We start from the raw sequence: 24,122 nt of genomic DNA on the forward strand, positions 1-24,122 counted from the left end.
CAGAGAGTCCTGTATTTCACCTGAAGTTAATCGTTGGTTTTTCTTTGCATCCCAAACTATTTTCCTGGCAGTTGTGGCTGAAATTTGAGTTGGTCTACCTGACCGTGGTTTGGTTTCAACAGAATCCCTAATTTTCCACTTCTTGATTAGAGTTTGATCACTGCTAATTGGCATTCTCAATTCCTTGGATATCTTTTTATATCCCTTTCCTGTTTTATACAGTTCAACTACCTTTTCCCGCAGATCCTTTGACAATTCTTTTGCTTTCCCCATGACTCAGAATCCAGAAACGTCAGTGTAGCACTGGATGAAAGATGCAAGGGTCTGTCAGGAGTCCAGAAACTCATTGACCTTTTATACACACACACACACACACACACACACACACACACACACACACACACACACACACACACACACACACACACACACACACACACACACACACACTAATTACAAGCAAACAGATCATAGGTGAGGATGGTTACCTTTAATAGTCATTCAAACCCCTTTGTGTTAACTTGTGTGTATGTTATCAGGCCAAAATCACCAGGGTATGTAAACTTTTGATCAGGGTCATTTGGGTAGTTTGTTATGATTTATAAAACAGGGTAAACAAAGTTGATTGATAATAAATGGCTTCAGCCAAACACTAATTATGAGTGAAACAAGTTTTTGTGTTATCATTCATATTCTCTGAAAAATGGCCAAGAAATCATAAATTCTGCCAGGGTATGTAAACTTATGAGCACAACTGTATGTCCATCATGACTGACAGATTCCTGCATCCATGCTAACCGTTCAGATGGATGATTTAGCACCCCCTCCCCCAGCCAAAATTCCCACTGTGCAGATTAGATTAGGAAGGTCAGAGGGATTATAGTTGGGGCTCCATGCACACTGGCATACAAATTGCTGCATTTACAGGAGTTTTGTGTCCTGCCTGTAGATGTGTATGGACACATAGGATAACATTAGGATGATTACAGCAAAAAAAACTTCTGGCTTGTGTTTAAGATTGTAGATTTACAGAAGATAAAACACTAAACTTTGTACCTCCTGCCAGGGGAGCTGTCCTTCTCTCCATATATATATATATATATATATATATATATATATATATATATATATATATATATATATATATATATAATATATATATATATATATATATATATATATATATATATATATATATATATATACATATATATACAGTTTTACCCCCTTAATGACCAGGCCATTTTTTTCGCAATACAGCACTGCGTCACTTTAACTGACAATTGCACGGTCGTGCAACGTTTTTTCAAAACAAAATTGACGTGTTTTTTTTCCCACAAATAGAACTTTGGTTGCATTTTATCACCTTTGCGGTGTCCCTTTTGAGTGACAATTTTGAAAGAAAAAACAATATTTTATACTTTTTTTTTTTTTTTTTTTTTTTCTTCTATAATATAAAAAAAAAAAAAAACAATTTGTTCCCCCCACAAATAGAGCTTTCTTTTGGTGGTATTTGCTCATCTCTCAGCTGCTAGCAATAATCGCTGTCTTCTCCTGGCGTCGATGGCTTTGTCCCGCGCCAGGAGCAGACCATTGCTCAGGAGGAGGTATTCCCCTGTCTGTGTTGAAGGGGGGGGTTGGGGGGTATTGTGCGAATTTCTCTCCTGCAACCTGTGGTTGCAGGAAAGAAATTTGCACCATGTGTGTCCTGCCCAAGTCTTCTGATTGTCTTCAGTTGTTTACAAATCCTGTTACCGTCCATTCTAGTTAATCATTTACTATGACAACATTTTAATTACTTGGAATTTGTACTGTTTTTATATTGACATTAAACTAGCTTTTTTACAAAATCAATAACAGATCCAGATTTTGCTCCGCACCACATCCCAAAAAATGTATAGAAAAACAAAAAGGGGGGGGGGGGACTTTTCTTCTTGGTGGTGAAACCTTTTATCAGAATAAACTTAAACGCACGTATTTATAAAATCAACAATTTTTATTATGAAATTCCAATTTAAAATGTATTGGGGGTGCCAAGCCCCCCCCCCCAAACAAAAACATACATAATGGTTGAGTAAACCATAGTCTGCTTAATAGCCCCCCCCCCCAGAGAAGCACTCCCTCTAATTACAAATTTACTTGATTCCTACGATATACATGTACAGCGTCTAATTATATTGGATAACCCAAAGGAGGTGCAAAATCCCAAACTAGTTTCATTGCAGCCCCGGGGACCACGGGTCAAGTCCCAGACGGGATACTATCTGCATGGAGTTTGCATGCTCTTCCTGTGCTTGGACTCACACTTTGAAGTCACACTGGTAGGATCATTGGATCCAGGCTAAAATAGCCCTAGTGTGATATTCTACTGAGCATGCTCAAAGATGACTGCCTCACCATTGGTCCTGACAGCAGATAAAATCCCTAGGGAGAAAAGCACTGTAAAAATATAAAATATTCTTTTATATACGTAATGTAGACGTAAAATTGTAACATTGGAGCGATCTGTGAGAAAGTCGAATGCAATGGCAGTTTAATTCTATTTCTTAGGTACCCCAATCCCAAAATTGCTTCCTCTGTCACTTTACCGTTTGTCTTGTGTACCATCGTGAACACCAGTGTTAATTTTGGCGGGAAACTTTGATTGTTTTAGTCTTCTGCAATCGTTTTAGTCGTATTTAGTCAACTAAATATCCAGTACATTTTGGTCGACTAAAACTCACTTTGGTCATCAAAAATCTAATGGGTGTAGTTAAATTGTAATGCAGTATTCAAAGGGGTTGTAAAGGTACATTCCCCCCCCCCCCCCCTAAATAGCTTCCTTTACCTTAGTGCAGTCCTCCTCCACTTACCTCATCCTTCCATTTTGCTTTTTAATGTCCTTATTTCTTCTGAGAAATCCTCACTTCCTGTTCTTCTGTCTGTAACTCCACACAGTAATGCGAGGCTTTCTCCCTGGTGTGGAGTGTCGTGCTCGCCCCCTCCCTTGGACTACAGGAGAGTCAGGACGCCCACTAACCACAGCTCCTTTCTCTATCTGCAACGTAGAGCTGCGTCCTGACTCTCGTGTAGTCCAAGGGAGGGGGCGAGCATGACGCTCCACACCAGGGAGAGCCTTGCATTACTGTGTGGAGTTACAGACAGAAGAACAGGAAGTGAGGATTTCTCAGAAGAAATAAGGACATTTAAAAGCAAAATGTAAGGATGAGGTAAGTGAAGGAGGACTGCACTAAGGTCAAGGAAGCTATTTAGGAAAAACATTTTTTTTACCTTTACAACCCCTTTAAAGCGGTCCTCCACCCTAAAGTGGAGTCCCGCTGATCGGAACCCTCCCCCCCTCCGGTGTCACTTTTGACACCTTTCAGGGGGGAGGGGGGTGCAGACACCTGTCTAAAGACAGGTATTTGCACCCACTTCCGGCCACACGATACGGGCGAAAGACGGGCATTCCGTCACATCCCGTCTGTCGCCCGTTGTGTGCTGGGAACACTCGGCTCCCAGCACACAGCGTGTGAGCCAATCGGCGGGCGCAGCGCGACTCGCGCATGCGCCGTAGGGAACCGGGCAGTGAAGCCGCAGCGCTTCACTTCCTGGTTCCCTCAGCGTGGATGGCGGGGGGAGCAGCAGAGTGACGAGCGATCGCTCGTGCTCTGCTGCGATCGGCGCTGGACTCCAGGACAGGTAAGTGTCCTAATATTAAAAGTCAGCAGCTGCAGTATTTGTAGCTGCTGACTTTTAATATTTTGTTCCCGTGGCACATCCGCTTTAAGCAATTCTCTTCAATTTCCAAACTCATTATATACTGCTAGCGTAAAAAATCTCATATGTTATTATTTATGGTATTGGGGTATGAACATGCACTAGACTAGTGTTAATTTTGATGTCAAATTTCAGTTTAGTTTTAGTGTAAAGCCTCATACACATGATTGGATTTTCATCGGACAAAGCGTAGGACTTTTGTCCGAAAGGCGTTGGCCAGGAACTTGTCTTGCATACAAACTGCAAAGAATTGTCGGCCAACAAACCCAAAACTACGTGGCTTTTCAGCTCTTTAGCGCCACCCTTTAAACAACTTCTGCTAATGTTTGTGTTATGGTTAGCATTGCTTCTGAGCATGCGTGTTTGTACTTTGGAGTTTTTTCAGACGGACTTGTGTTAGCAATCGGAAAATCCGACCACACAATTGTTGGCGGAAAATTTTAAAACGTGCTAACCAACATTTGTTGGTGGAAAATCCAAAAACAATTGTCAGATTTTCCGACAACAACCTATCCTCACACAATTCCCGTCGGAAAATCCGATCGTGTGTACGGGCCTTTAGTCTTTTGACTAAAATGGCATTTTAACCACTTCCCGACCGCCTCATGTATATGTACGTCGGCAGAATGGCACGGACAGGCACATCAACGTACCTGTACGTGCCTGCTCCCCCGCTACATGCGGCGGTAGGATCCCCTCGGGGAGCGATCCGGGACGACGGCGCGGCTATTCGTTTAAAGCCGCTCCGTCACGATCGCTCCCCGGAGCTGAAGAACGGGGAGAGCCGTATGTAAACACGGCTTCCCCGTGCTTCACTGTGGCGGCGTATCGATTGAGTGATCCCTTATATAAGGGAGACTCGATCGATGACGTCAGTCCTACAGCCACACCCCCCTACAGTTGTAAACACACACTAGGTGAACCCTAACTCCTACAGCGCCCCCTGTGGTTAACTCCCAAACTGCAACTGTCATTTTCACAATAAACAATGCAATTTAAATGCATTTTTTGCTGTGAAAATGACAATGGTCCCAAAAATGTGTCAAAATTGTCCGAAGTGTCCGCCATAATGTCGCAGTCACGGAAAAAATCGCCATTAGTAGTAAAAAAAAAAAAAAAAAAAATTAATAAAAATGCAATAAAACTATCCCCTATTTTGTAAACGCTATAAATTTTGTGCAAACCAATGGATAAACGCTTATTGCGATTTTTATTTATTTATTTATTTTTTTCTACCAAAAATAGGTAGAAGAATACGTATCGGCCTAAACTGAGGAAAAAAAATGTTTTTAGATATCTTTTTGGGGGATATTTATTATAGCAAAAAGTAAAAAATATTGATTTTTTTTCAAAATTGTCGCTCTATTTTTGTTTATAGCGCAAAAACTAAAAACCGCAGAGGTGATCAAATACCACCAAAAGAAAGTTCTGTTTGGGAGCCACGTCGCACGACCGTGCAATTGTCCGTTAAAGCGATGCAGTGCCGAATCGCAAAAAGTGGCCTGGTCTTTGACCAGCAATATGGTCCGTGGGTTAAGTGGCATTTTAGTTGTATTTTAGTCATCTCAATTTTTAGTCGTATTTTAGTAGACGAAATTAACACTGGTGAACACAGGTCGACCCTTCAGTACAGGCGCCATTCAGAGATCTCTCTGCATTTTCTCAACGAATGCCAGCGTTCTCTGATTGGACGAGGTGGATAGTGTGACATCACCAGAGCGGTATGGTGCGGTCATTCAAGAATTATCATGGTAGGTCTCTGTATCCAATTTCCTTGTATAATAACCAAACCCTCTTTGTTTCTTTTCAGATATCCATCAGATGTGGTTGAGCTTTATTAGCTGCATAGCTGGTGGAGTGTTCCTGGCCGCCTGTCTGCTGGATATCGTTCCTGACTTTCTCAGTGACATGAAGGAGGCCATGGTGAAAGAGGAAATAATAGTAGGTATTATGGAATAAATTGCAGGGTGTGTGTTAGAGGGAGCCGGTCAGAAGACAAGTATAGGAATTGTCATTCCTGATTGCTTTGGAAGGGTTACGCCTCGGAGCGGTTATCCTCATCTTTACTATTTAGTGAGTTTCTGTCCTGGATACAAACCTGTACAATACCGGCTTGTGTCATTTAGACATGCTTGTTCCAGGTCATTGGCTCACCAGGTGGTGAGCGAAGGATCAGGGTAACACCCCCCAGAGTGTGATCCTTCAAAAGCCAGGAGTGGAAGTTCCCAGTTCTGACCTGATGGGTTGCTTAGGACTTGTTCACATGGAAAGTATCAATGCATACACCTATTGATGTTCACTGGGACGCAGCCGCTGATCCCAGTTTGACATGCGTGTGGGTGGGTGTTCAGGGCTGTGCACCTGCACAGATGTCTATTTGGGAGCAGCGGTGTCTTTGTGCAGCCACTCCATCCCAATAGAGATCAATAGGACTGCTTGCATGGGATATGCATGGAACACCTGTGCCCCCCCCCCCCCCCCCCACATGTGGGTAAACATGTCTTGCATGGGCATACGCATTGATACTAGACATGTGCAATTCATTTTGTACTGAATTTTGACAAATTTGGAAATATCCGAATGAATGAAAACCCGTTTTAACGGATCTTTCCGAATATTCGTAAATTTGAAACCCTGAAAATCGGAAATAACTACCGTATTTGCCGGCGTATAAGACGACCCCCTATTTTTCCAGGAAAAATTTTGGTTTTGGGATATACTCGCAGTATAAGACTACCCCCTTCCTACTAGTCTGTCTGGAAGCTGAGGGGTAGCCGGAACAACCGCTGACAGGAACAACCACTGACAGAAACAGCCATTTTTCAAATCTCACTGTGCCGTGCCGTTACATGCCTCCACTGTGCCGTGCCGTTACATGCCTCCACTGTGCCGTGCCGTTACATGCCTCCACTGTGCCGTGCCGTTACATGCCTCCACTGTGCCGTGCCGTTACATGCCTCCACTGTGCCGTGCCGTTACATGCCTCCACTGTGCCGTGCCGTTACATGCCTCCACTGTGCCGTGCCGTTACATGCCTCCACTGTGCCGTTACATGCCTCCCTACCTTATTTTTTTTTTTTTTTTTTTTGCTGCGAACATCCATGTTTCAGGCTGCGGGCAGCCATAATTCAAAAGCCGCGCCTCCTCCTCAGACTGTTCCGTGATAGGCGGAACACTCATTTTCCCAGCGGGGCCTCTGTTCGGTGTTCCGCCTATCACGGACGTCCTCTCATCCGAGGATGAGAAGGCATCCGTGATAGGCGGAACACTAAACAGAGGCCCTGCTGGGAAAATGAGTGTTCCGCCTATCACGGAACAGTCTGAGGAGAATGCGCGGCTTTTAAATCATGGATGCTCGCAGCCTGAAACATGGATGTCCGCAGCCTGACGGAGACAGATCCGGCGTATAAGACGACCCCCGACTTTGGATGCATTTTTTTGCATCCAAAAGGTCGTCTTATACGCCAGCAAATACGGTAATATGATCAAAACCTTTTTATTTTTTGATAATAAAAGTGAATAGGGGGTGTACCATCGTCCTAGTTCTATGGAAAAATAGAGGGGTCTCAAGGATTCCCCAATTAACCCCGAGACTCCAATGAAGTAATGTGGGCAGGGAGGACTATACCGGTACTTGATAATTAGGTTCAAAAACCTGAGTAATTCATGTTTGTGAAAGCATTTATTAACAAATAGACATTGAAGACAAGAATAAAAATACAAAACATAAAAACATTACAAAAAATACAAACTTGACCACAATCAGGTCACCGGTTGTGCAATCCCCATTTAGCAGACGGGGTAACTATCGGTGAAGCAATTGAAATCATGAGACCATTAGTCTCGAGTCTCGACTAGTTTTGCTTTCGCTTCGTCAGGAGACGGTCTAAAAACACAACATAAAACAAACATCAGGTATTTAAAAACAACACAATTTGTTATTAATAACGGGGGTCTTTTGTGTAAAAAGACTGCCCGGTACATACTATAATACCCAGGGGGATTTTTTGTCCAATCAAGTCTCATACCTAGAGGCACAAAGTCTCTTGTTCCCAGAGAGCGGGTCCCAGTTGAACGATAAGTGCGTATGAACAATGACCAGGTCTAGTTAAAGCGGTGGTTCCCCCTAAAACACATTTCTAACAATAGATTCGTAAGACCCGTTACACTGCGGGTAGGCTGGCTTTTTTTTTTTTTTTTTTCGTACATACCGAGGTCTCGGCGTCTCGTCCCTTGGCGGTGGGCGTTCCTATTTGATTGACGTTCCTCGGACGGGCGCATACGTGCTGTCACGACTTTCCGACAGAAGCCGAACGTCATTGCGCAGGCGCCGTATAGAGTCGGCTCTATACGGCGCATGCGCAGCGACGTTCGGCTTCTTTCGGAAAGTCGTGACGTCACGTATGCGCCCGTCCGAGGAACGTCAATCAACTAGGAACGCCCACCGACAAGGGACGAGGAGGGGAGATCTCGGTATGTACTTAAAAAAAAAAAAAAAAAGCCAGCCTACCCGCAGTGTAACGGGTCTTACGAATCTATTGTTAGCAATGTGTTTTAGGGGGAACCACCCCTTTAAACAGACCTGGATAATACAACAATATATGGTATGGTAAGTTGAATGTATGTATAAAATTATCAGTTGTGAAAGAGCTTCTGCAGGTGCAGAATGCATGCAGTGATGTGAATCGAAAAAGTGCACAAGTAGGTGAGAGAAGGGAAAAGAGGAAAGGCACAGGTGGGGAAAAAGAAGGCAAGAATGGCAAAAAAAGGAAGACTCAACGTGTATTTAGGACTGTGACCTAAAGAAGAAAGTTAGGTCCAGATAAAGTCCAAGAATATTACTTATAGAAAAAAGTTAGTGCATGTTATGAAATATGCTATAAAAAGCATAGTGAATACCACCCAGACTAAAAGTGAGTGGGAAGTGAAAGAAAGAAGAAAGAAAAAAGAAGGGAAGAGATGGGGAGTGGGGGGGGGGGGGTGGAGTGGGGGGGAAAGGGGGAATGAAAGGCCAGGGGAAGGTAAAGAGGGAAAAAGACATATTTAGATAGGAGGTGGGGAGGGGGGGGGAGAGGAGGGAAAGGGAAGGGGAAAAAGGGGGATACGGTGGGATTAAATGGGGGGGGGGGGAAAGGAAAAAAAGGGAAGCGGAGAGAGAAAAGGGGGGGGAAAGGGAGGGGGGAAAAAAGAAAAGAGGAAGAGAAATATATGGGAAGGAAAGGGGGGGAAAAACAGAAAAAAGGGGGGGGGGAAGAAATGGGGAGGGGTTGGGAAAGGGGGGGGAAGAGAGAAAGGAAAGAAAACGGATGGGGGAAAAACAGTAGAAGAAAAAGGAGAAACCAGGGGATGGAGGGGAGGGAGGGGGGTGGGGAAAGAAAGCAAAACACCATCAGGATCCATGCTAGGAAACCTAGGCTGAAAAGTGCCAATACAGATATAATAAAAATATAATGAAAAAAATCAGTCCAGCTCAGAATGACCGAAAATTCCACCCAGTGTATAGTTGAAAAGTGCAGTAGTGCCAAGAAGGAAACCTAAAATCCGTGAAAAGGCAGTGGAGGATATAACAAAATCTCCATACCTGTATGCCCGATAGGGCCTTTAAAAGTTAAAGGGGTAATGGTGGGTCCCAGGACATAGAGGTCCTGTAAACCAGGGAATGCTCACAGTAATGGCCAGGTAAAGAAGGCCAATGCAGGAGGCTGGTAATATTTCAGTTACCAGTCAGTGGGGATAACCTTCAAGTGAGCCTGGAAAAGTGATGGCAAACAAACATCAAAGAGTTAGTGTCTATGTTCAGTCATCCAGTATTAGATGGGGGTATAATACCCCCTCTATGAAAGTAGCCTTGTACTTACTTTTGGTAGTTTGGAATATGTGTATGTCCTGGGACCTGGCTCCGGTGCACTGTCTCCAGCTGGGAGCTGCAGCTAAATACCTCCCCATGTGCGTCTCAATCAGGCGCGTCCTGAACGCAGGAACGCGCTGACGTATGTGGGGGCGGGCTTACAGAGAGACTAGCTATCTCTCTGGGCGGCGAAAGACTTGGATCATGTGTTCCGGTCTTCCAATGACCGCAACACATGGAGCTGGAGGAGGAGCCGATCACAGCACGTCTCCGCCCGCTCCGTGTCTCGCTGTGCTGACACAGCGTGCAGGGAGGGAGGGCAGGGGGAACCGGGCAGGTTCACAGAGGGATAGCGGTGACTCACTCTACGTGGGCGGATCTAAGCCTACAAGGCTCAACCGTCCCATTGTGTATCCGAGTCGCAGACGGCCAGGGGAGGAACCAGCCGCAGCAGTCTCCACCCATTTCACGCATCGCCCTATAGACGCAATGAGCAGGGGAGGAGGGGGGCAGACAGTATGTATACTGCAACCATGGTGACCGCCGGTGGGCGTCACCTGGTGAGGCATAAAAAGTAGTGCCTCAAATCGCCAATAGGTGTAAAAAAGGGGATGTCATAACATGATTGCAGTGCATTACTGGAGATGCGTCCCGGAGTGTGGGAACCCAGGGCATGGACATTGGATATAATTTACACAGTCCAAGTGTACTGATAGCTACATATAATAGTGACTGAACTTGGATATAAAGGGAAGAAAGAAGAAAGCAACAAAACGAGGAGAAGCAAGAGGTGAAAGGGAAAGGGTGGGGTAAAAACCAAAAGAAAAAGGGAAAAGTGACAAAAGTCGAAAAGGTCCTGGGTATCCCAGCTCTATGGGTCAAGAGTACATTTAAGGCATGGAGACATGATGGACGGGATAATAAAGATAACAAAAACATTAATAATAATAACAGTTTACAATTAATTATACATTACATTTGAAGGGTTTATATAGCAATACAGCCACAATTTATATTTAAGTATATAAAACAACCTTCTGTATAACTGAAGGTTGATTGCAAGTCATTTCAACCAAACAATGTATTAACTCACAGATAGGTCACTTAGGGTGACAAAAAGGACAATTATACGGAATGGACAGCGTGTGGGGAAGCAAAATATTTTGTGTCTTCCCGACCCAGATAGGGGGATTCAATTAAATGAATCTCACACTGCCACCTAGAGTACCGTCCATGTCAAAGCAGGTCGGGTACATGGATGGGTTCTAATTGGCTCCCTGTCCCAGTGAGAGGGGGGCAGGGACCCAATCAAAACCGTCTTTTATCACAGAAATGGTTTGAATGAGTTCATTTCGTTCAAGCCGGGGAACACCGTAGCCCCCAGTCGTTCTATCCAGAGACATTCACGCTGAAGTAGTGTTTTGTCTCTGTTCCCTCCTCGTGCATCTACGGGTATCACCTCTAAAACAAAAAACTTTATGACATTGGGTTGAATCTATGATAGAGCCCTATATGTCGGCCAATAGTTGTTAATTTGCCATTGGTTGAATGGTACAGGTGATCCCCTATGCGTTGGCACAATTCCCTTATAGTTTTTCCTACATAGAATGCATGGCATTCACAGATCATGAGATAAATCACTCCAGTGGTGCCACAATCTACTGAAAAGTGTGGAGCAAATAGTTCCCCGTTGGGTAAAGTATGTTTATGACCCGAGAGTATCCACGGGCAGCGAGAGCAAGATCCACATCTCGATGTGCCCCTAGGGCCTCCTGTTCTGACTTTCGGTGACCTGTAATGACTACTTGTCAGGCGGCTTTTAAGAGCATTAGCTCTACGGAAAACTAGTTCAGGGGTAGCACGTACATGTTTGTGAAGAATAGGATGATCGCTCAGTAAGTGCCAATGTTTACTCAGGATTGACCGTAATTGGTCATGATGTGCGGAAAATATTGTGATCACCTTCGCCGTGTGGGGTCTATTAACTCGGGGAGTTTGAAATAATAAGGAAGATCTCGTTCGGGTCTTAGCCCTATTGAATGCTCTTCTGAGGGTTGATCGAGTATACCCTCTCAATAGAAGGCGTTCCCGTAATGCATTGGCCTGGGTACAGAAATCTGCATTTATAGTGCAGTTTCTCTGCAGGCGTAAGTATTGTGCGTAGGGTATACTTTGTATAAGGGAGTGTGGGTGAGCACTGGAGGCGTGTAAAAGGGTGTTCCCCGCCGTAGGTTTACGAAAGAGGTCAGTGATAATCGTACCATCTACATTCTTGATGACTGTCAGATCCAAATAGGGGATCCGAGAGTCATCAGAAGTGTATGTAAAAAATAAGTTGTCGGTGTTTTGGTTAAGCAAATCAATAAATTCCCGCAGTAATTGGTTAGTGCCTGTCCAAATCATAAATACGTCTATGAAACGATACCAACATATAACATGTTGGAGATAAGTCTCATGTTCCTCGCTAGAGAAGATCTTGCGTTCCCAGGCGCCTAGAAATAAATTAGAGTACGAGGGTGCACAGGAGGTGCCCATAGCCACTCCCTGGCTTTGCAAAAAATGTTGGTTGTCAAACAAAAAGAAATTTCTAGTGAGGATGAAGGTGAGAAGTTTGATAATAAATTCGTTGCGAGGCCACAGTGTATGTTCCTCCTCCATCAGAAAGGATCTGGCCGTCCGTACTCCCTGCTCGTGAGGGAAGCTGGAGTACAAAGCCTCTACATCAATAGCCACGAGCAGGGAGTCCGGAGGGACCTGGATCCCCTCCAGATGGCATAGGAGGTCTGAGGTATCACGAATATATGATGGAAGGCTTTGCACATGGGAAATTAGAAGTAATCCACAAATTTGCTGGCATGGTCTGTCAGTGACCCAATTCCAGAAACGATTGGGCGACCAGGAGGTCGCACCAAGCGTTTGTGTGTTTTGGGCAGTGTGTAAAAAGTAGGGGTTCGAGGGTATTTAGGGATCAGATAGTTCAACGTCTCCTTATCTATGAGGCCATCCCAGAAGGCTCCAGTACAGATGTCAATGAATTCATTAACATATAACTGGATATTGCCCGCTGGGATGGGTTCATACCACGTGGCGTTGTCCAGTACATCATGACACATGGATAGATATTGGTCATGTGTCATGATGACAATATTGCCGCCTTTATCAGCCGGTTTAACGACTACATCACTACATTTTTGTAATGAAGATAGAGCTTGTTGTTGACATGAGGTCAAGTTGGGGTGAAAGGGTTGCCATCGACTCCGTTTCAGATCCTTGACGGTCTGCTGTAGGAACGACCAGATGGCTGGGCAGGTCATTAGATCTGGGAATTTACTGGAACTGGGCTTAAATTTTTTTAGGTGATTAGGACCCGGGATAATTGTTTCAATCGGTGTAGCCGGAAGTGCACCAATTCCCTCAGCGACACCGCCAGCCGGGGGCGTCGGAGGGCCATCGGTGCTACCTTCATCGTACAGTAGCATCAAGTCTCTTAATGCCCTAAATTCCCTCATTGTGAAGTCCTTGGTACGTTCAGTGAGTTCACGTTCTAATGCAAGATTCTGACGATCTTTATCAAAAATAAATTTGAAAGTTAAATTACGAGAAAAAAGGTATAAATCTTTAATTGTTTCCGTCACATTTATGGAGTCAGTGGGACAGAAGCCTAACCCCAGTTGTAACACCGATATCTCGTCAACAGATAAAACTATGGGTGTCAGATTGATGATGTTTAGATTGGTTGGGATGGATGTGGATTGGGAAGGGGCGTGTCCGGTATAGGAGTGGTCAGAGATCCCTTGCGTACAAAGGTATCGATCTTTAACTGTTTGTTCAGGTCTAAAAAATCTAAATCCAATATGGCCTTTTTGGAGTTGGCTGCGGTAGAATTTAGTACCTTTGGAATCACATGGTGTAACGTCGTCATTGGGGTACTCATCCCAGCAGTCGCATTGGTCTCAGGTGAAGTTTCACCTGGTGTATGGGCAGAGTGGTGCGATGTGGATGTCCTTTTTACCTTTCTTGGAAGAAGTTGGTGGAGTACCGCCTGTTTTTCTTGGGCGTTTACGGATGGTATTGGTCGTTGCTAAACCCTGCAGTCGTGTACCTGGATTAGAGGATCGGGACAAAGAAAGAGGAGTCAGATTCGAAATTGGCAGCCATATGTCTAGGTGGAGGTGGCCCTCGCGGGGGTCCTCTACGACCTGATGGACGCTCTGTCCATTTGTAGGCATAGCCTTCAGAGAAGGCCAGCTTGTCTTTGACAAATTTAGTTTGTTTTTTTAAATATAATCTCCTTATTCAACTGTTCTAATCGTACCCTCACCTCTTTCCATTTGTCGGGGAACGATGTGATCTCCATTATATGCTGGTATTGGGCACTGAGACGCTCGATCTCACCGTCCAATAACACCATATCTAAGACATATTGGTTTATCAATGTTTGCATGAGATCCATGCTACATTGAGTTAGGATCTTTTCCCATGTTTTTTTGAAAGTTGGGGATGGATTTTTAGTAGTTGGAAATAGTTGGGAGTCCCATTGGACACACCTCTTCCTGAATATACTGTCTAAAATAGTCCGTATGCCAGTGTAGATGTGATTTACGTTTGAGGAGGCCGAACATCCTATCTAGGAAAATCCCAATCTCCTCATCAATTTTTACATTATTAGTCAAGCAAGTATTGTGAATAGAGCTCATAAAGCCCGTCCATGCTGTTCCCAAAGGGTCCATCCTCTGAGAATCTACACTATTTGGTTAGACCAGGGATCCTCAAACTACGGCCCTCCAGCTGTTGTAGAACTACACATCCCATGAGTCATTGTAAACACACTGACATTCACAGACATGACTAGGCATGATGGGAATTGTAGTTCCTGAACAACTGGAGGGCTGTAGTTTGAAGACCCCTGGGTTAGACTATACAATACAAGAAAAGAAAAATATAAGGTGTAAACTAGAAAATAAAGAAAAAAGGTAGTGCGTCCAGAGAGAAGAACTCAAGGTTGCACAAAGTGGTGTGTGGGGGGGTTTTTCTATATCAGGGTTTATGCGGCTGCGGCTAGTGCCAAACGCCACTGCAATAGTCCCCGTAGATAAATCCCGTCCAGACACCGTGCCCAGGTGTGTTATCCACCTAATGAATCAGAATATGATCAAAACCTTTTTTTTTTTTTGATAATAAAAGTGAATAGGGGGTGTACCATCGTCCTAGTTCTATAGAAAAATAGAGGGGTCTTAAGGATTCCCCAATTAACCCCGAGACTCCAATGAAGTAATGTGGGCAGGGAGGACTATACCGGTACTTGATGATAATTAGGTTCAAAAACCTGAGTAATTCATGTTTGTGAAAGCATTTATTAACAAATAGACATTGAAGACAAGAATAAAAATACAAAACATAAAAACATTACAAAAAATACAAACTTGACCACAATCAGGTCACCGGTTGTGCAGTCCCCATTTAGCAGACAGGGTAACTATCGGTGAAGCAATTGAAATCATGAGACCATTAGTCTCGAGTCTCGACTAGTTTCGCTTTCGCTTCGTCAGGAGACGGTCTAAAAACACAACATAAAACAAACATCAGGTATTTAAAAACAACACAATTTGTTATTAATAACGGGTCTTTTGTGTAAAAAGACTGCCCGGTACATACTATAATACCCAGGGGGATTTTTTGTCCAATCAAGTCTCATACCTAAGGGGGAATGAAAGGCCAGGGGAAGGTAAAGAAGAAGAAAGACATATTTAGATAGGAGGTGGGCAAGGGGAGGGGGGGGGAGAGGAGGGAAAGGGAAGGGGAAAAAGGGGGATACGGTGGGATTAAATGGGGGGGGGAAAGAAAAAAAGGGAAGCGGAGAGAGAAAAGGGGGGGGAAGGGAGGGGGAAAAAAAGAAGAGGAGAAATATATGGGAAGGAAAGGGGGGGGGGGGAAACAGAAAAAAAGGGGGGGGGGAAGAAATGGGGAGGGGTTGGGAAAGGGGGGGGGGAAGAGAGAAAGGAAAGAAAACGGATGGGGGAAAAACAGTAGAAGAAAAAGGAGAAACCAGGGGATGGAGGGGAGGGAGGGGGGTGGGGAAAGAAAGCAAAACACCATCAGGATCCATGCTAGGAAGCCTAGGCTGAAAAGTGCCAATACAGATATAATAATAAAAATATAATGAAAAAAAATCAGTCAAGCTCAGAATGACCGAAAATTCCACCCAGTGTATAGTTGAAAACTGCAGTAGTGCCAAGAAGGAAACCTAAAATCTGTGAAAAGGCAGTGGAGGATATAACAAAATCTCCATACCTGTATGCCCGATAGGGCCTTTAAAAGTTAAAGGGGTAATGGTGGGTCCCAGGACATAGAGGTCCTGTAAACCAGGGAATGCTCACAGTAATGGCCAGGTAAAGAAGGCCAATGCAGGAGGCTGGTAATATTTCAGTTACCAGTCAGTGGGGATAACCTTCAAGTGAGCCTGGAAAAGTGATGGCAAACAAACATCAAAGAGTTAGTGTCTATGTTCAGTCATCCAGTATTAGATGGGGGTATAATACCCCCTCTATGAAAGTAGCCTTGTACTTACTTTTGGTAGAGGAGGAACATACACTGTGGCCTCGCAACGAATTTATTATCAAACTTCTCACCTTCATCCTCACTAGAAATTTATTTTTGTTTGACAACCAACATTCTTTGCAAAGCCAGGGAGTGGCTATGGGCACCTCCTGTGCACCCTCGTACGCTAATTTATTTCTAGGCACCTGGGAACGTAAGATCTTCTCTAGCGAGGAACATGAGACTTATCTCCAACATGTTATATGTTGGTATCGTTTCATAGACAACGTATTTATGATTTGGACAGGCACTAACCAATTACTGCGGGAATTTATTGATTTGCTTAACCAAAACACCGACAACTTATTTTTTACATACACTTCTGATGACTCTCGGATCCCCTATTTGGATCTGACAGTCATCAAGAATGTAGATGGTACGATTATCACTGACCTCTTTCGTAAACCTACGGCGGGGAACACCCTTTTACACGCCTCCAGTGCTCACCCACACTCCCTTATACAAAGTATACCCTACGCACAATACTTACGCCTGCGGAGAAACTGCACTATAGATGCAGATTTCTGTACCCAGGCCAATGCATTACGGGAACGCCTTCTATTGAGAGGGTATACTCGATCAACCCTCAGAAGAGCATTCAATAGGGCTAAGACCCGAACGAGATCTTCCTTATTATTTCAAACTCCCCGAGTTAATAGACCCCACACGGCGAAGGTGATCACAAAATTTTCCGCACATCATGACCAATTACGGTCAATCCTGAGTAAACATTGGCACTTACTGAGCGATCATCCTATTCTTCACAAACATGTACATGCTACCCCTGAACTAGTTTTCCGTAGAGCTAATGCTCTTAAAAGCCGCCTGACAAGTAGTCATTACAGGTCACCGAAAGTCAGAACAGGAGGCCCTAGGGGCACATCGAGATGTGGATCTTGCTCTCGCTGCCCGTGGATACTCTCGGGTCATAAACATACTTTACCCAACGGGGAACTATTTGCTCCACACTTTTCAGTAGATTGTGGCACCACTGGAGTGATTTATCTCATGATCTGTGAATGCCATGCATTCTATGTAGGAAAAACTATAAGGGAATTGTGCCAACGCATAGGGGATCACCTGTACCATTCAACCAATGGCAAATTAACAACTATTGGCCGACATATAGGGCTCTATCATAGATTCAACCCCAATGTCATAAAGTTTTTTGTTTTAGAGGTGATACCCGTAGATGCACGAGGAGGGAACAGAGACAAAACACTACTTCAGCGTGAATGTCTCTGGATAGAACGACTGGGGGCTACGGTGTTCCCCGGCTTGAACGAAATGAACTCATTCAAACCATTTCTGTGATAAAGACGGTTTTGATTGGGTCCCTGCCCCCCTCTCACTGGGACAGGGAGCCAATTAGAACCCATCCATGTACCCGACCTGCTTTGACATGGACGGTACTCTAGGTGGCAGTGTGAGATTCATTTAATTGAATCCCCCTATCTGGGTCGGGAAGACACAAAATATTTTGCTTCCCCACACGCTGTCCATTCCGTGTAATTGTCCTTTTTGTCACCCTAAGTGACCTATCTGTGAGTTAATACATTGTTTGGTTGAAATGACTTGCAATCAACCTTCAGTTATACAGAAGGTTGTTTTATATACTTAAATATAAATTGTGGCTGTATTGCTATATAAACCCTTCAAATGTAATGTATAACTAATTGTAAACTATGTTATTATTATTAATGTTTTTGTTATCTTTATTATCCCGTCCATCATGTCTCCATGCCTTAAATGTACTCTTGACCCATAGAGCTGGGATACCCAGGACCTTTTCGACTTTTGTCACTTTTCCCTTTTTCTTTTGGTTTTTACCCCACCCTTTCCCTTTCACCTCTTCCTTTTCCTCGTTAATTCTCCAGTAATGCACTGCAATCATGTTATGACATCCCCCTTTTTACACCTATTGGCGATTTAAGGCACTACTTTTTATGCCTCACCAGGTGACGCCCACCGGCGGTCACCATGGTTGCAGTATACATACTGTCTGCCCCCCTCCTCCCCTCTTTCCCTGCTTATTGCGTCTATAGGGCGATGCGTGAAATGGGTGGAGACTGCTGCGGCTGGTTCCTCCCCTGGCCGTCTGCGACTCGGATACACAATTAGACGGTTGAGCCTTGTAGGCTTAGATCCGCCCACGTAGAGTAAGTCACCGCTATCCCTCTGTGAACCTGCCCGGTTCCCCCCGCCCTCCCTCCCTGCACGCTGTGTCAGCACAGCGAGACACGGAGCGGGCGGAGACGTGCTGTGATCGGCTCCTCCTCCAGCTCCATGTGTTGCGGTCATTGGAAGACCGGAACACATGATCCAAGTCTTTCGCCGCCCAGAGAGATAGCTAGTCTCTCTGTAAGCCCGCCCCCACATACGTCAGCGCGTTCCTGCGTTCAGGACACGCCTGATTGAGACGCACATGGGGAGGTATTTAGCTGCAGCTCCCAGCTGGAGACAGTGCACCGGAGCCAGGTCCCAGGACATACACATATTCCAAACTACCAAAAGTAAGTACAAGGCTACTTTCATAGAGGGGGTATTATACCCCCATCTAATACTGGATGACTGAACATAGACACTAACTGATGTTTGTTTGCCATCACTTTTCCAGGCTCACTTGAAGGTTATCCCCACTGACTGGTAACTGAAATATTACCAGCCTCCTGCATTGGCCTTCTTTACCTGGCCATTACTGTGAGCATTCCCTGGTTTACAGGACCTCTATGTCCTGGGACCCACCATTACGCCTTTAACTTTTAAAGTCCCTATCGGGCATACAGGTATGGAGATTTTGTTATATCCTCCACTGCCTTTTCACGGATTTTAGGTTTCCTTCTTGGCACTACTGCACTTTTCAACTATACACTGGGTGGAATTTTCGGTCATTCTGAGCTTGACTGATTTTTTTCATTATATTTTTATTATATCTGTATTGGCACTTTTCAGCCTAGGCTTCCTAGCATGGATCCTGATGGTGTTTTGCTTTCTTTCCCCACCCCCCTCCCTCCCCTCCATCCCCTGGTTTCTCCTTTTTCTTCTACTGTTTTTCCCCCCATCCGTTTTCTTTCCTCTCTCTCTCTTCCCCCCCCTTTCCCAACCCCCCCCCCTTTTTCTGTTTTTTTCCCCCCCCTTTTCTTCCCATATATTTCTCTTCCTCCTTTTTTTTTTTTTCTTTTTTTCCCCTCCCTTTCCCCCCCCCTTTTTCTCTCTCCGCTTCCTTTTTTTTCTTTTCCCCCCCCATTTAATCCCACCGTATCCCCCTTTTTCCCCTTGCCCACCTCCTATCTAAATATGTCTTTCTTCTTCTTTACCTTCCCCTGGCCTTTCATTCCCCCTTTCCCCCCCACTCCACCCCCCCCCCTCCCCATCTCTTCCCTTCTTTTTTTCTTTCTTCTTTCTTTCACTTCCCACTCACTTTTAGTCTGGGTGGTATTCACTATGCTTTTTATAGCATATTTCATAACATTGTATATATAAATTAATTTGCGCTGAATATTAACTTAGAAAATGCAAATCGTGCTAATAAGTGATTTAAAAAGAAACTATCAAGTGTCAAATTAATAGGCAAAAAGATACAAATAAAGTCCAATTGCATAAATATACACCAGTGGTTTTCAATGAAACAACACCCAGATCAGTGTGATGATTAAAGGAAGGTGTGATGTGATCTCAAACAACGTGCTCCTGCTTCACAAGTAGAAACGCCTCTTCCACATTAACCACAGCTCATGGAAAACAAAAGAGAGAAACTCTCATAGCGCAGCTGAGTGTTAAACAATACAAAGAGGATAGATGGTCTCTAGCAATGGCACACTCACGAATCCACCGATTAAAAGCCGCATATAGCAACAATACACCGATCCTTCATTAAGCCGCTCAGCTCATATGATGTTTCCTCTCCTCATTCGAATCCTAGATCGAATCCTAGATCCGTCCCGCTCGTAACTCCTCCCCCACGCGTTACGTCAATAGTCACTTGACTTAGTCTATTGTCTATAGTCTATTGACTAAGTCATGACTAAGTCAAGTGACTATTGACGTAACGCGTGGGGGAGGAGTTACGAGCGGGACGGATCTAGGATTCGATCTAGGATTCGAATGAGGAGAGGAAACATCATATGAGCTGAGCGGCTTAATGAAGGATCGGTGTATTGTTGCTATATGCGGCTTTTAATCGGTGGATTCGTGAGTGTGCCATTGCTAGAGACCATCTATCCTCTTTGTATTGTTTAACACTCAGCTGCGCTATGAGAGTTTCTCTCTTTTGTTTTCCATGAGCTGTGGTTAATGTGGAAGAGGCGTTTCTACTTGTGAAGCAGGAGCACGTTGTTTGAGATCACATCACACCTTCCTTTAATCATCACACTGATCTGGGTGTTGTTTCATTGAAAACCACTGGTGTATATTTATGCAATTGGACTTTATTTGTATCTTTTTGCCTATTAATTTGACACTTGATAGTTTCTTTTTAAATCACTTATTAGCACGATTTGCATTTTCTAAGTTAATATTCAGCGCAAATTAATTTATATATACATTGCACTATTTTGTTTGACCTACATCCCTTTTTTGCTGCGTTTATTATTTGGTAATTTTGTTAATGCTCTATAATTTGATATTTAATTAGCGCTGTAGTACTAATATTTTTACATATTTCATAACATTCACTAACTTTTTTCTATAAGTAATATTCTTGGACTTTATCTGGCCCTAACTTTCTTCTTTAGGTCACAGTCCTAAATACACGTTGAGTCTTCATTTTTTTGCCATTCTTGCCTTCTTTTTCCCCACCTGTGCCTTTCCTCTTTTCCCTTCTCTCACCTACTTGTGCACTTTTTCGATTCGCATCACTGCATGCATTCTGCACCTGCAGAAGCTCTTTCACAACTGATAATTTTATACATACATTCAACTTACCATACCATATATTGTTGTATTATCCAGGTCTGTTTAACTAGACCTGGTCATTGTTCATACGCACTTATCGTTCAACTGGGACCCGCTCTCTGGGAACAAGAGACTTTGTGCCTCTAGGTATGAGACTTGATTGGACAAAAAATCCCCCTGGGTATTATAGTATGTACCGGGCAGTCTTTTTACACAAAAGACCCCCGTTATTAATAACAAATTGTGTTGTTTTTAAATACCTGATGTTTGTTTTATGTTGTGTTTTTAGACCGTCTCCTGACGAAGCGAAAGCGAAATTAGTCGAGACTCGAGACTAATGGTCTCATGATTTCAATTGCTTCACCGATAGTTACCCCGTCTGCTAAATGGGGATTGCACAACCGGTGACCCGATTGTGGTCAAGTTTGTATTTTTTGTAATGTTTTGTATTTTTATTCTTGTCTTCAATGTCTATTTGTTAATAAATGCTTTCACAAACATGAATTACTCAGGTTTTTGAACCTAATTATCAAGTACCGGTATAGTCCTCCCTGTCCACATTACTTCATTGGAGTCTCGGGGTTAATTGGGGAATCCTTAAGACCCCTCTATTTTTCCAGCAAATACGGTAACTAATAACTTAACTATTTCTAACAAATAAATTCTAGGTATTGGAATTTCCTTTCAAATTTGGCTGTTCGGATAAATTTGAATACGTTCTTCGGGTCATTCGTTATGATCGCAATTTGTAAATTCGAAAATAAGAACGAAAATTCTAGGTATTGGAAGTTCCTTTCAAGTTTGGCTGTTGGTGAATGTAACGAATACGAATTTATCTGATGTTACGAGTTATCCAAAATAACGAATGCCACATCTAAATGAAGGAGACATAACGAATTATATAATAATTATAATAAATAACCATGATAATAATGAAAACTTTTTATTATGATTTTGTTTTGTTCCATTTGTTTAGATACAACATTTGTTATTTCGGATAATTCGGATAAATTTGCGTTCACGAACGGCAAATTTAGAAAGGAACTTCCAATACCTATAATTTATTAGTTATTTAATATTGGTTGGTTATTTAGAATTTTTCGATTATCGTTCTTATTTTCAAATTTATCAAATTGCGATCGTAACGAATAAGCCAAAGAATGGGAGAAAAAAAAAAACAGAATAAAACATAAAACAAATTTTTTTTATTTTTTTTTTTTAAGTTGATACACCCTGTGTGAATGGTGCCTTAAAGGATAACTTCACCTTTTAAAGTGGTTTGTAAATCTTTACAAATCCACTTTTCACTACAGGTAAGCCTATAATGAGGCTTACCTGTAGCTACCCCGGATATTTCCGAAACCAGCACGGTTTAGGCCAGGGGTGCCCAACCAGTGGCCCGCGGAGCCCTCTGATGTGGCCCGCGACCTTCTGCTCTGGGATGGCTGGTTGGCAAGCCCAGATCGCGGATTGCTGATCCGTCATCCCAGAGCATCACTGTTGTGAATGAAGCCGGCGGTAGAGAAAGCAAGCGGTATAGCACCGCCTCCTGTCACAGGCGGAGTAAGGTTACTCGCCTGCTTTCATACTGATCAGCAGGTGCCACCGCCTACCTCCAATCCGATCCGCTAAAAAAACAAACAGAAGAGGATCCATCCCCTTCCGCCTTGGTGGATCGGATCGAAAGGGCCCATAGAATAGAGTGGGCTGTGTCTGCTCTCCATATGCAGAGTGGACACAGACCTGTCATCCGCCCGCTCCACTCATTGTGGCCCATGACCGGTTACCAAGTCACTGAAGTGGCCCTCGCTCTTCAAAAGGTTGGGCATCCCTGGTTTAGGCGATATCCCCTGTATTAGCATGTGCCAACTTCATTGGCACATGCGCACTGAAGCAACGGCTCGTTCGTGCCATTGCTTCAGCTGATGTGCCGTTACCGGCTCCAGCCAATCACGGCGCCGGAGCCCGGAAATAACTCCGGAAGCGATGTCCCTGGAGCGGTGTGCGAGGGCTTCGATCTGAGGTATGTATTTCATAATGAGTCTGTATGCTATGCATATACTAGCCCATTATGCCTTTTGTCTTGAAGGTTTTTATTTTTTTGGGTTTACAATCACTAACCAAAAATGAGAAGATCACTGATGCCATGCAGTTCTCCTGTAGACTGTCGGTGTAAGCTTTCTGCCTGTACATCGTATGGCCAGGCAGTTTTAACTGACCGGAAGAATCAATGAACTACCTAGAGAGCTCAACAGTGCAAAGGCTGTCGGTACTTGTAGTTCATTGATTCACAGGGATCAATGTTTTGGCCATGTGCAGCTGCGCTCTCTTTGAATTGTGGGAGCGAGTGTGGGGAGAAAATCCCTGTCTCGCTGCCACAAGGAGGTGGTGAAGGGGGGGGGGGGGCGGTTAATGCTGGACATGTATTGCATGTTCAGCAAGGTGAACTTCTTATTTTAAAAGGAATATAATAAGTGGAGGAAAAGCATGTATGCTTAATCTGCAAATTTGTGTGTGTATATGCTATTTCAGCAATGTAGATCATGTATGGTATGGTATGGTATGGTATGTATGTATGTATGGAAAACATGCACGCTTCAATATCTCATACAGCAGTCCCTCTTATTTCTGTAGAACTTCAGATTCCAGTGTGTCCCTCTGATGTCTTTGTAGAAGTTCAGGTTCCAGAACTGCAGCCCTTTCTGCTTTTGTAGAACCACTTTGACCCATTATTTCTTCTGTCTTCTTAGAACTGTAAGTCCCACCATTGCCCACTTCCTTCCTCCCTGGGTCTCAGTGGTAATAAAGAGGAACTGAACTCTCCGTCAACATTACTGTATTTGCCGGCGTATAAGACGACCCCCCAATTTTCCAGCTAAAATGTTGGTTTTGGGATATACTCGCCGTATATACCCCCTTCCTACTAGTCATGCCTCGCCTCACTGTGCCACCATTACATGCCTCACTGTGCCATGACATTCCAGACTCGCTGTGCCCCATTACATGCCTCACTGTGTCACTGCAT

General features: G+C 43.9%; 1 protein-coding gene across 1 annotated transcript in view; it reads left to right on the forward strand.

The window, feature by feature from the left end:
- LOC120931254 (zinc transporter ZIP1-like) overlaps positions 1 to 24,122 on the forward strand; it is a 34,083-nt gene that overhangs the window by 4,594 nt on the left and 5,367 nt on the right. The window contains exon 2 of the mRNA XM_040342505.1: positions 5,570 to 5,700. Coding sequence (XP_040198439.1) covers positions 5,570 to 5,700 — 131 coding nt within the window. The remainder of the gene's footprint in view (positions 1 to 5,569; positions 5,701 to 24,122) is intronic.

The sequence above is a fragment of the Rana temporaria genome, chromosome 3, assembly GCF_905171775.1.
Source record: "Rana temporaria chromosome 3, aRanTem1.1, whole genome shotgun sequence".
NCBI classification, from domain to species: Eukaryota; Metazoa; Chordata; class Amphibia; order Anura; family Ranidae; genus Rana; species Rana temporaria.